The 13,595-nt window shown below is 49.2% G+C and overlaps 1 protein-coding gene across 1 annotated transcript in view; it reads right to left on the minus strand.

Annotated features, from left to right (window-relative positions):
- Positions 1–3,337: 3,337 nt before the first annotated feature.
- MAP2K3 (mitogen-activated protein kinase kinase 3) overlaps positions 3,338–13,595 on the minus strand; it is a 28,093-nt gene continuing 17,835 nt past the window's right edge. Inside the window, exons 7-12 of the mRNA XM_016137608.2 lie at positions 12,470–12,521; positions 11,011–11,138; positions 10,404–10,481; positions 6,056–6,195; positions 4,961–5,006; positions 3,338–4,350 (exon numbers count right to left, since the gene is read on the minus strand). Coding sequence (XP_015993094.1) covers positions 4,267–4,350; positions 4,961–5,006; positions 6,056–6,195; positions 10,404–10,481; positions 11,011–11,138; positions 12,470–12,521 — 528 coding nt within the window. The 3' untranslated portion in view covers positions 3,338–4,266. The remainder of the gene's footprint in view (positions 4,351–4,960; positions 5,007–6,055; positions 6,196–10,403; positions 10,482–11,010; positions 11,139–12,469; positions 12,522–13,595) is intronic.

Here is a 13,595-nt window from a genome sequence, read left to right on the forward strand (position 1 = left end):
AGCCCCTACCCCCTCCCCAGCCCAAACCTTGGCACAGTTGGCAGTCCCAGTTCCCTGGGCCCCACTGCCCTAGTTCTGGGCTTGTCCTTGGGGGCTGGAGGACACCTTCCCTGAGCTTGCTATTTCCTCTGTCATGGACCCCTTCGTGCCAGGCACTGAGCAAGATATACTCAGCCTGGACCTAGAAGAGCTCCAAGTCTAGCAAGGGTGGTGGTCAGTGAACAAGAATGTACATAAATTGCTAACCTAAAAATGAAAGGGCCTTTCAAAGTAAGAGGCAACAAGCCTTTATTGAGATCAGTAAGAATATAGCTATTGAGGAAGCACTGATTCAGGCAGAAGCCCAAATAATGTTCTTATTAGAAGACAAAGGCAATGAGTATTCATGAGAAAGGGAAAGGAAATGATTACATCAATAGAAGAAAGGCATCTCTATTAGAACAGATAATATAGTGATGCTAATTCTAAACAGTGTTTTTAATTTTCAGTTCAATAGTCATCATAACTGCTTTCTTGTTATCTTTGCAAATAGTTCTTTGGGAAACAGGTTGCTTAAGCCCAGTCCAAAGGTTATTTTGCCCTCTTTTTAACCTTCCAAAGCTTGAGGCATAAGACATGCACAGCAGGTCCTCCAGCATGCCTCCATTTTAAATTGACTCCATTTTAAAGTGGCTCCATTAATATTATTGTTTACAAAATAAATATGAAAAAAGTATGGCAGGATGAGGGAAGAAATTGATGAGGTGTTCAGGGAGGTCTCCATGAGGAGATGGCATCTGAACACAGACATCTGAGCCAGCCAGCAGGACATCTTGGGAGAGAGCATTCTGGGCAGAGAGGACAGCTAGTACAAAAGCCCTGAGGAAGATCTGGGCTTGACGTGTTTGAGTACGAAGAGGCTGAAGCTCAGGGAGCAAGTGGGAGAGTGGTGGGAGGGGTAGTCCAGGTGGACCAACTGGTGTGGGCATTGTGGGCCATTGGGACGCTTGGACTGGGGGAGGTGGGAAACGCAGCACAATTTTGAGAGGAGGAGAGACTGAGATACTTAATAAGGAGGTTGCTTTCCGTGGCCTCTAGAAGGGAACTCACCAAATCTTCCTCCAGGGGCCACCTCCCCACTCTAGACCAGGCCTGAATGTTGCATTTTTTATGCTGCCTGATGAGGAGGCTCTTGAAACTGTAACTGAAACAGAAGGTCCGCATGCCTCTTACCTCTGTATGTCCAGAGAGACTCCTTAGCTCTGGGTCTGGGACATGCGGTGCCCAGCCCCTGCTGCCTGGGGGTAAAGGCATCTGGCCTCCACAAAGGGCCCAGTCCAGCCCCTGTGCCTGTGACCTCTACCTCACAGCCTGGGGACAGGGAAGAGGACCCTGCCACTTAGGCAAGATGCATGGTAGGGAGCCTTCACTAGTCATCACTGAAGTCATGAGTTGTATAAACTGTCAAGAATCTGTGGATGTCAGAATTCTTGCCTTGTCACCCTACATCAACCCAGAGCTCCCACCTCCCACCAGGGCCTATGCATGAAGGTGGTGGAGTGGGGGGTGGGGGGGCAGACTGCACACAGGCAGACCAGTGGACTTATGATGCAAATGCGTAGAACTGAGCTGAGCAGATCAGAGCCCCCACACAGGCCCCTGGTCTACCAGAAGACACTGTTCCCCTCTAAAATGGAGGAAGAGTAGAGGTGGACAGGGGGAAGAGTTGGCAGACAGAGTGCTCAAAGGCCAAGCCTGGCAGAGCTCCAGGGAGAGGGGTTCAAAGTCAGAGTTCTGATGCCTCCTGGTGACTGCAGGAGGAGTGACAGGGGCCGTGCCTCTAGGACATGGCTCTGGCCTGCCCTGAGCAGGGGTGGGGGAGGGACACGTGCACGCACGTACTCGCATATGGGTCAATCCGCGCAGGCACCCACATCCATGTGTGCACCCAAACACAGGATCTCAAGATTCATTCACTCTTTCATGCTTTGTATTCATTCATTAGTGTTTTCATTCACCACAGGTTGACTGGGCCGTTCAATAGGTGTCAGCACTGGGGACACAACAGAGGCAGGTTAAATCTACCCAGATGAAGAAGAAAAAGATTGGCTTACACTGGCTGGACCAGGTGGGAGATGGCTTCCCTGAGAAAGTGACATAGGAGACCAGGAATTGCAGGGAAGTGGGTGCCAGGCAGAGGGCACAGGTGGTATAAAGGCCCTGAGGTGAGAACAAGCCTTCATCATGGTGGGAGGGGTACAAAAACCTCTTTGAACTTGTTAAATGCTGTGCCAGGGAAGGGTCAATAGGCAGCCGGCGGTCTCAGACTGAGGGCTATTTTGAGACAGGCTAAGAAAGGAAGGGAGGAGTGGTAGACTGAGGTTGGGAGATAGATCCCAAAAGGATCTGTGCCTCTTTTTGGGAACATGCCCTAATATCGTTTGGAAGACTAGGGAAGGCCTGCTCTCAGACTTTGAGCTGTGAGTGGGCTAATTCTCCCGTATTTGACCCTCTTGGCTTGTAATTGGTTTGGGAATGAGCATGTGACCCCTTCCCATCAAATAAGCCAGCCCTGGGACTTCGGCTCTGGACAACTTTGCTAAGCTGGTGGGAACCTTTGAGTCCTGACTTGTCCCCATGTGGAGAGTATGAAACTAATACAGAGCTAAGGTGGACACAAGTTCTACAGGGTATTAACCACGCTTCCTGGATTCAACCGTGCCTGAAATGATACAGATCTGCTTACATGAGCAAATAAACTTCCTTCTGCTGAAATATGGAAGATGTTTCTGCCCCAGCCCAGGCCTCAAGGATCACAGAGCCAGACTGGACTCCGACAAGGAGGCCTTCCTTAAGTTGCCCCCACTCCCTTAAGAGCCCTCTCCGGGGGATCACTGCCTGTCCCCAAGCCTGTTTCTCCATCTTACAAGCAATGTGGCTTTGGGCAAGTTACTTCAATTCTCTGGGCCTGTTCTCTCATGTGTAAACTGGGGTTAACAACATAATAACCTGAGACAATAACATAACATAACACCTTCAATGAGGTGACAATATCAAGGCCCAACACCTGCATCTGGCAAAGTATTCTTCAATGACAGTGGGGCAAGGGGCCCTGCTAGTGGTTGCAACTGTGTCTGCTGCTTTGACCAGCATCCAGCATAAGGCCTGGTGCCTCATCACAGTTCTCTGGGAGCTTTGGTATCCTCATAGATGAAAAGTACACGACTCTGGCAGACCAGCAAGCCCCCACTCCTCTGATCATACTGCCCTGGCCTTCTCCCAGGGGAAGGGGTCCTTCTAGAGGCCATAGACCTTCAACAAGGCGTGGGGCTCGCCGCTGTGACACAGTCTCACACAACCTTTTGACCTTTTTTTTTTTTAAAATCAAAACAGCAATCATGTAACTGCCCCAATCCACCAGGGATAGAACCCAGTACAGGTAGTCCTTCAAAAAATATTTTTCTTTTTTCTTTTCTAACACAAAAGCAAATCCATAGCCCCTGTCAAGCCAATCCCCAAGGAGAATACCTCTCTAAGCAGAGACTTTGGGCTTATCCTCCTACTAGACTCCAGCCTGAGTGGAGAGAGTAGGTCTCAGCCTGCTGGTCCCCTAGGGGGTGGCAGAAGTTATCGGCTCCAAACCATGCGAGAAAAACCAGCCAAACCCACAAAGCAAAAGAAAAAAAAGACAAATTTGTTTTTAAAAAGTGAAACAACACCCCTAGAGGTGGCAGGCAGAGGCTAGGTGTCCTTGGTGCCCCTCAGAGGCCATTTGCCAGTGCTGGGTGAAGGCCTCAAGTGGCTCTGGTTTCTCCCTCAGAGGGGGATCAGAAGGACTCATGTGGCTCATCCCCGTATCCCCTCTACTGATGCTGGGAGAGATGTGTGGCCACCCTTGAAGTGTGCAAAGTTCATTCAGTCGAAAGATATAAAAATATACAACTCGGTGGCATCCAGGGCTGGGCCAAGGCAGAGGCTTGTGCATAAGCACCGGATGCCTTCTGTGAGGGGCAGCAGCGTCTGGCAGGGGCATCCAGGCCCCTCCAAATCCAAGGCCTAGGGGCTGGAGACTTGGAACAGCAGGACAGAGGCACTGGTGGGGCCCACATGGGTCCAGCGGGGGGCCCCGACAGTCTGGTTCTTTGGCACTTGGGAGCAGCCCCCTCGATTCCTCTTGGAATGCCCAAGGCCAGGGTGGCAGTAGCTTATGGGTGTGGGCAAGCACTGCCCCAGCAGAGGGGGCTGTGGGGCACTAGAGGGCCAGAGTGGGGTCCAACGCCCTGCCCCCTATGAGTCCTCTCCCAGGATTTCCTTCACAAAAGCAGTGATGTCTGTCTTCTTGGTTTTGTGCAAGGTGAAGAAAGGATGCTCCTATTGGAGAACAGAAGATGTGAGATAGAGGTGGCCCCACCTTCCCAAACCAGCCCCAGCCCCTCCCTGCTGCTTCTTCTACCTGGCAAACTCCTACTCATCCTTTAGGACCTCCACCCCCAGGAAGCCCTCCTTGTTAGATACAGCATTGAGGTTTCCTCCTTGGCCCTCCTGCAGCTATCCTCTGGCCACATAAAACTCACTTTTCCCCATAAATGCCAGGCTTCTACCCATGATAGCCATTTGGCTTGGAATGCTCTTTCCATCAGTGGGTAAATCCTTATTCATCCTTCCAGGCCCAATTCAAATGTCGCCCAATCTGTGAAGCCTTCCCTTATGCCTTTAGATATAATTATCCACCTGCCTCCCCTCCCTCATCCCTCCCCCATCCCTCTGCACCATCTGTCACAGCACTGCCTATGTACCCCTCCACAGGGCCTGGATAGAGGAGAAAGCAGAGAGCCAGAGTAGGCATGAGCAAATGAACGACTGAGTACCTGAATGAATTAATGCAGGAGCAAGCCAGAGAGGCAACCTACCTACCTCTGTGTTTGTGGAATCAGCCCTCTCCCTAGAGAGCTGGCCCAGTGCTGCTCCCACCCGCACTCACCATCAGCTCCAGGTAGCTCATGCGCTCCGCGGGGTTCTTTCTTAGGCTAGGAGAGAACAAGGAAGGCTGGGGCCAGACTGGCACAGAGCAAGTCCAGCCCCTCCAAGATGGCCGAGCCAGCTGGGGTCACCCCTGACTGTGCAGCAAGGGGACCCATGTGCTCCCAGGACTTGGGAAAGAAGGAGTGGGGCTGTTCTGGGGAACTGAGGGCAGAGTGGAATTCGTGGGTGCAAGGACATGGACCAATTTCTTTGCCTCTTGAGGTGTCAGTTCTTTGCCTCTTGGGGTGTTAGCCTTCTTGTCTCCATAGTAATCAAGGAAATTTCCAATGACCCTAATACTAAAATGATACGGAAATGCCACTATTAACAATTGTATACTTGCTACCTTTAATTAGGAGGGGAGATTCCTTATCACAGGTCCTGGGAGAAGGGCAGCCCCAATTAAAAGGAGTCAAGGTGATCGATGACTATTTTCAAGGCTCATTTGTTTTCAGTCATTTTTATTTTCTAATTTAAGAAATAAAGGCTACAAATTTTCCTCTCAGTATCTCTTTACCCACAACACATAGATGTTGACGTTATGTTCTCACTGTCTTTCACTTCTGAATAGCTTGTAATTTTATTTTTCAAATCTCTTTCATAATTCAAGAGTCAGAAGAATTTACTTTGAGTTTCGATGCAGTTTTTTCCTCTTTAGTTATGGACTTCTTATTTTATTTACTTATGAGCAGAGAATGTAGCCTGTATGACTTTGCCTTTTTCCTTTTTCCCTGTTTCCTTTTTAACTTCAAACATGATTTTCATACAGCTTCCACAGGCATTCTTTAATTTGGTACAAAGTTCTAAACATCAATAAAAGCAAATTTCTTTATGCTATTAAATCTTCTACAAGCTTTTCATTTTCCTTTCCAGTCTAACTGATCTGTCCACTTCTAAGACTATGTTAAAAATCTCCCCAAGGACCACAGTTTGTCATACTGTCCTTGTACTCTATTTCTGCCTCACATATTTTGATGCTACATTGTTTGGGGGCTTATTTGTTAAAAGAAAAGGGAGGAACTGGGATCTGGCCAGGTCAGAGCTATAGACTCACCACTGTGCAGTGAAGTCCACAAACTCAGTGGAAAAACGGTCAGCTGGGAGCTGGGGGGACGGCTCCTCCACCACTTGCTTCAGTTGCTGGAATGGGGTCCCCCAGGACTCATAAGGAAACCGTAGAATAGCCATCTCGATCTGCAGTGGGGACAGAAGCACTGGGTCAGATGCATCCACACTCTGCACCCAGAAGGAGAGCATTTCAGAACCTGCCTGTCCTGGCCCAGCACTTGGAGCTGGACCGATGTAGGCCAAGGCAGGTCAAGGGGCTGACATGCGATATCAGACCAAAGATGAAAGCTAGGGGGACACAGTATTAGCTGCTCTGACCCAACCAACAGATCTTGCCCTGGGCTGTGACTGGTTTGATCATCCTTGGGTTTTCAAACTATCCGAATTCAAAATATTTTATATGAAAAAAAACAAGTGTTAGCTAATTTGGAAAAATCAGGAGCTGGCAGCTCTGGGCCACCTTCCTGAAAGGCAGCAGTTAGCAAAAGAACTTGGACAAGCAATGACGCCACCGTTTACAACAGGCCACTCCCCTCCCTAATGTCTCTATGGTGTCTTAGCCTCTGCTGCCACTGATTTGGGCAGCTGTTGTTATTACAGAGAAACCAAATGGAAAATGAAATGATGCTTATATTCCTGTCTCTTCCCCAAGGCTGTAAAAGAAATGTTATGAGGCCCACCATCTGATCAGCTACTTCACTCTGCAACAGTTCACTCCAGGCCTCATCAGGAATTGATGTTTGCAGCCCCTCCTCCACCACAGCCCCCACCATCCACCCACTGGCATCCTATAAGGCCCATCACTAATACTTCCTCCTCCAAGAAGCCTTCCCCTCTCTGCCCCCATCACTGTTTCTTCCTGACTCCATAAACAGGTGGCTACCATGGCCTCGTCAACCCTATTGGACCTGGACCTCTCTGCAAACAACATCAGGGCTACCAAGATGCCGCATCTAGCCCTGTGCCTCGCCTGCAGTTAACTGGAAGTCATTTATGGCGGGCGGGGGGCGGGGGGGGGGACTGACTAGCTTATGACGAACTCTTGAGTTCTAATTTTGACTGCCTGAAACAACACAGAAGCTTCTCACTGACAGAGCATAATGACCACAATAAACAGAAGATACCTCAGCTCAAACAAATGTTTCACATTGGTAACTGGTACCTGAACAGATCACTAATTATTGTGCTAAGAAAGCTTTCCATTAGGCTAACGGCCCCTTTCTAGTCAAGACATAAACACACCACACAGATGGAGGATACACACAATACAATGGGCATGGGTGTGATTCTATGTGTGTTTATTTTCACTGGATAAATTCAGGATGCTCTTTTTCCTAGAATTTTCACTGATTCCAACAAGCAGAAGTGAGGACCCTGTGTGTACTGACAGAGAAGGACCCAGAGGACTACCAGACTTTATATATAGGAAAGTGGAAACATGTCCAAACCCTTTACTTGGTAGTCCCTTTCCTGGTAACTTTTTTCGAAAGAGCTCAAAAAATGAAAAACCAAACAAAAACAGCCTCAGGGCAGAGAGATACATGGGGTGGTGTAACTTGTAATAGAAAATATTGAGAAGCACCCAAAAGTGCAGTGCTAGGGACAAGCCTGCCACAGGACAGTTGAGTCTCCATGGTAACTGTGAAGTGTGTCCTGTGACATCCCAGACAAGGGTTCACATGATCAGCACTTGGTCGACACTCATCATTGCTGAGAGGCTTCCCAAACATTATCCCGTGTTTATTCTGGTAAATGCCCTTTATGTTCCAAAGCTACAGTCAAGTGCCTGCAGAGAGCTATCCAGGGTGGGTTCAGCGAGAACGGTATGGAGAACACCGAGAGAGGTGAGCCCAGCATGCAGTTTCACCATTTGCTCCCTCAGGAAGGCCAAGGACTTCAAATGGAAAGACAAAACCAGAAACAAGTGAAATTCCCTAAATTAGGAGACTGGCAGAGTAGATAGTGGCAAATGCCTACATTTATAACAATCCAGAGAAATGTGAATGATGTAAGGCTAAGTGAAAAAAAGCAAAACAAAACTACATAAATTTTTTTATAAAGAGACAAAACATTTAAAAGGAAATGTACAATATTGGCGGTTGACAATAGGAAGAAAGAGTTGTTTGTCTGGAGTAGAACCACAATGGTGATCTTTTTTTCCCTTTTACTTTTCCTCTATATTTTTATATTGTTTCTATTACTTTGTAACCTCTGGGGGGCAACCGAGCCTGGACTATGGCAGCTGGTCTCCCACATGGCCATCACTGCTTCTCCTCCCTGGGTGTGCTTGCCAGTGCCCCCGTCCAGAAGTGGAGTCTATGTCCTCTTGAACCTGGCTGGCTTGTGACTTGCTCTGACCCCCAAAGGCAGAGTGACACTGGGCCAGTCCCAGGAGTAGCGCTTAATAGCACTTCCTTTGTGGAAGCCAGTTAGCAACCACTCTCACTGCCACACTATAGGGATGTCCAGCAAACAGCCTGCCCTATGGGAGGCTGTGTACAAGACCCCATTTGTAAAGCCTTCTTGAAACTTCCTCCACAGCCCATCCCTGATCCCAGCCCTGACCCCGGCCAGGGAGAGTGGAAGGCCTGCCCAGCTGAGTCTAGCCTAAACTGCAGAAACATGAGAAATAATAAACAGTTATTGGTTTGAGTCACTGGGTTCTGGTTTATAACGTGGCATTTGGTAACTAAAACCTGCACTTGGTATGTTTCAAGTTTCATCAGCGATATTAGCAGGTCACTGAGATGTGGTGGCTCCCCAGTAATGAAAATAGATGGGCAGATGGAAGGGAGAGGGGGATAGAGGGGTGGGGGGGGAGCAGGGGTAAGTGTGAAGTAGTCATGAATGAGGTCTCTAACATCCAACCAGCTGTGTGTAGCCTGTAAATACAGAAAGAACTTGGCTTTATTTTTTTAACTGAGTGGTTAGACAACTTTTATCTGCAGGTATATCCATCTTTAGACTGTGAATATTCCTCTCTTCTTCGAAAAGAAAAAAACGTGTCAGCAGTATTAAGGAAAACTGAAGGTATCACTCAGCTCTCCACCTCTGGCAAAATCATTTTGATCCTTTCCCAGTCGCTGTGAACAAATGTAGGTTATAAAGCTACAGTCATACAATAACAACAAGGATTACTATGATAATTGCAACATCAGTAAAATCCAAAACACCTCTGTTGACCCCTAACCTCCTCATGGATCTGGCCCCCAAGCTCACACTAGGCATGCCTCCGACTTGGGCCTCTGCCCCCAGGCCCCTGCGGGCCCCTCTCCCCCTCCCACCCAGAGCCTTGTGCTGCTCTGCTCCCGCTGCCCCATAGTAACTCCCCCTACCTCACTTTACTCCTCTCCACACTCCTTTGCACCATATATTACATTGATTGATTTTGATTATTGACTAAACCCTGTCCCCAACACCAGGAAACCAGAGGCACTGGGCTGGGAGGCTGCTGATACTACGTAAACATCAAGGACAAACACACACCCCGTTAGTTCCAGTGGTTTGAATCGGGGGTGGGGAGCAACAACCACTCAGGCCAGTGAGTCAGCTGGACTGACTCATGCATACTACAGCCACCATGATGGTAACGTTTTCCCACATACCCAGGTCTCATGCACATCGAACTCCTCCCCGGCAGGAGAATTAGCAACATAGTCTTTTCCTGTCCCTCTGGCCCATGTTCCACACAGTGCCAAAGTGGGCTTCCTATAAATAACTAAACCTTGACCCACACCTGAGCCTGGGCAGTTCTTGAAAAACAAGAGTCACATGAGTCCAGGCCTACCCCTTGACCTCAGATGCAGCCACTCCAGCTCAGCCAAGGGCTGGGTGTCTGCCCCCACCTGACCAAAGTGCCCACAGTCCAAGACAGAACCAACCCATCCCGCCCTACCCCACCCAAGGAAAGGCACCAGGACTCCACAAGGCAACACACTTCTTGCTATAAAAAAATTTTTAAGACTTTTACCATTTTGCTTTTAAAATTATTTTTGTACCAGGATCTCACTTAATTTGGGATTGGCTGTAATTTCTCAACAAGCATCACAAGCTCTGAGGGAAATTCGACAGATGAGTAATCACATACTGTTGAGAACTTTCGTAAAGGGCACCCCTCACCACTAGGGAAGGGCTTAATGTCACCTGTAGACATTTCATTCAATACACTATAATTCCATATGGCACAATTTCTTCTCAGATAGTGAAGCCAACACTTTTTTTTCCCAGGGCCTAAACTATTTGATGAGCCTTCCAAAAGCTCACTGACTGGGCACAGCCCCACCCCGGCTCCACCCTATCAGCCAGGGCTGGACCCAGACCCAGCCAGGTGTTACCATGGTGATTCCGAGGCTCCAGACATCAGACTTGACGTTATAGCCCTTCTGGTTCAGCTCCGGGTTGATTCTCTCAGGCTGAAAGAGAGACCAGTGAGGCGTGAACACCCAACACATGGGGAGGGACCATAATAGGGGGCACCCAAGTCCCCTCAGGTCTTGCCTTCCCAACCTGAAACTGAGGCAGTCAGTACTCATCCTATTCCACTCTCCATGGGACAGATTAGATAACTGAGGCCAGCAAGGGCTAGAGTCTCATGGTGAGGGCCCAAACTTTGCCTCAAAAGTACTTCCATCTGGGGGTTGAGAGGAGCACCTTCAGGACATCAGGGGAGAGGTGAGGTCTGCACAGATCCCACGAATCACCTACATGTGAGTATCCACGAAACTTATCCAAATGGGCACTTCAGGGCACAGTTAATAACAGAGGTAAGAGGGACTGCTTGGCAGACTGGGCAGCAGGGCACCCCCTCTATGGCAGGAAATGCGGGATCTAGGGGAGGCACCATCCCTGACAGAGGATGCAACCTGACAGTTATCTCCCAGGCACATCCTCTCCTGACCCTCAACCATGGCCCAGGACTTGGGGTGACAAGGGATCACTTACAGCCATATAGGGCTTGCAGCCAGCATCCATTGTCTTGGCCACAGAATCCACCAAGTAGCCGCTGATCCCAAAATCGCACATCTTCACATGGCCCTCCTTATTGATGAGGACATTAGATGGCTTCACATCTGCCAGGGACAGAACACGCCTTTTCGGACCTGGAAGCCCTGGCTAAAGGGCAGCTGGCTCTTCCCATACCCCAACCACCTAAAGGGCAGTTGCTGCCAGGGCCCAGGGAGTGGATAAGGGACTGAGGCTCTGAGAGGCTGATGGCAGTGAAGCATGGACATGCCCCAGCCACTGGCCATGAGTGAGGAAGGAAGTCAGGGCTCTGCTGCTTCACCCAGGATGGCCCATCATCAGCACTTTGAACACAAGGTCCAGATGGGCCTCACAGCCAGGACTCGACTTCCACTTCCCAGTACAACCTCTAGTTCTGGAGTCCTCCCAGGCTAGGGCAGGATGAGTGGGTCATCACTGACAGGGTGAGACCTGGGAACCACTCAAATGTCTACACAGGAAGCCCAGGGCAGTAGCTAAAACACAGGAGGTGGGTCTGCCTGAGAACATGAAGCCCACCCCACAACTCAAGGTAGATACAGAGCAGACTGCGGGGTGCACAGCAAGGAATCTCCCAGTAAATGCACATGCACAACACACATATATCCCATGTGCTTTCTATGAGAAAGTGAGTAAGGATAAAATGGAGCGGCAGGTTCCATACTGAACTGTCAACAGTGTTGAGCTGCAGGTGGGGGCCGGGATGGCCACTGAGTGGCCAAAGGGAGCTTAATCTAATTAACTTAGAAACTACAACAACCCAGGTGGATCTCAGAAAGATTAGGCCAAGTGAAAGAGTCTAGACGGAGGGCATGTGCATGTGAGCATATTCATATGAAGTTCAAGAACAAGAAAAAACTAATCTACTGTGGGAAAAATCAGACAAGGAGTATGAGGGGATATGGGTGGGCAAGAACCAGTCAGGAAGGGACAAAAGCACTTTCGGGGGTGGGGTGAAGAGTGGAAATATACTGTATCTTGCCAGGGATGCAAGTTACATGGGTGTAAACTCTGAACAGATTTATCGAACAGCACCTACAGATCTGTGCATTTCACAATATATAAACAATATGCCCCAAATAATCAGGCTTTCCAGGGCAAAGATCCATCTAGTCCTTATTCTGAGTACCAGCAAACCTAAAGGGAGGTAGCTGGAAGGTGGGACTGGTTTGAGGGTGGAGGCCAAGGAAAATGGCTTGGCAAAGTGGAGAGTGGCCTAGACTGGGAAGCAGGCTCAGCTCCCAACCTCAGCAGGCACATCCCTACCTACCACCTCTCTGAGCCTCGGTTGGCTCATTTTGAAAAAAGGGAGCGGTCCACCTGCCTTGCAGGACTGGGCAAGACCATGCATGTGAGTAGCCCGTGAGCCTCTCCCTAATAGTTGACATTGGGTACTGACCTCTGTGGATCACGGACAGCTTGCTGTGCAGATGCTCCAGTGCCCTCACAATCTTGCATGCAGGATAGAGAGGAGGAGAGAAACAGAACTGTTGTTACTTATGGTTACATTAATAATACAAAGCAGTAAGACATCTCTGTCTGAGTCCATCTGTCTCCCTCTCCTACTTACACACCCAGCCTCTCATTAAACCAGGCTCCTGCCCACATCCTAATACTTGCCGTGGTGGCCTGACAACCTTGATGCAAACACACCTGGCCTCCAGCTTTTCTCCCACCCACTGGAGTAAGCCAGGGCCTTGAGCCCATGCCTTTACCAGGGAAAGATGTCCTGGAGACCCCTGAAGAGTCTCAGGCTTGTGACCACACTCCTTTCCCTTCAACGTCCCCCTCCCGCCCCCGTCCACAGGGGACCATCGACACTCCCTACCAGGTTCTTGGGTAAAACCCAGTCCTTCTGCAGCCTCTCTGGCTCCTCTTCCCTCTGTCAACAGCCAGTAGACTACATGCCTGAGCTATTCCCCTCAGGAAGACATGGTGGGGGAGCCTGGGCAATTAACCCAAAGATTCTAACTCATTACTCATGCATCGGTATATTTTAAACTGTCCCAGATGCAGTCAAGACTGAGAACCACCGGTAAACCCATTTTTTTTTTTTTTTTTTTTTTTTTTTTGCTTCAGCTTCCGGGATGTTCAAGACCAAGATTGCTGCTCTCCTCTAGTAATGTTCAACCTCAAAAGGCAAATATTTTGGATGCTAACCTTTCTCCCAACTTAACTTGTACCTCTTTGAGCTGACTGAGAGCCCTTTCAGCATGAGGAAGTTGTAAGTACTAAATCCTTTTGTAAAATGGATTTAGGAAGCTTGGAAGTTGCATATAAAAGCCCAGAGAACCAGAAGCTGCCAATCTGAATGTCTCCCAGAGCCCCAGGCTCCAAAGTCTTGATCAAGCAAGAAGGCTCTGGTCCAGGATTGGGCCCCTGGTGGGCAGTAGCCCATGTTCGGGTCCATAGTGGGACCCAGCTCTCTCCAAAATACCACCATCAGTCTGGGCTTTGTGCCTGCTGGGGCAGGGCTGGTGCATCTGGCTATGTATCTGGAATTCCACACCCCACCCAGGCCACTT

The sequence above is a fragment of the Rousettus aegyptiacus genome, unplaced genomic scaffold, assembly GCF_014176215.1.
Source record: "Rousettus aegyptiacus isolate mRouAeg1 unplaced genomic scaffold, mRouAeg1.p scaffold_m13_p_6, whole genome shotgun sequence".
NCBI lineage: Eukaryota > Metazoa > Chordata > Mammalia > Chiroptera > Pteropodidae > Rousettus > Rousettus aegyptiacus.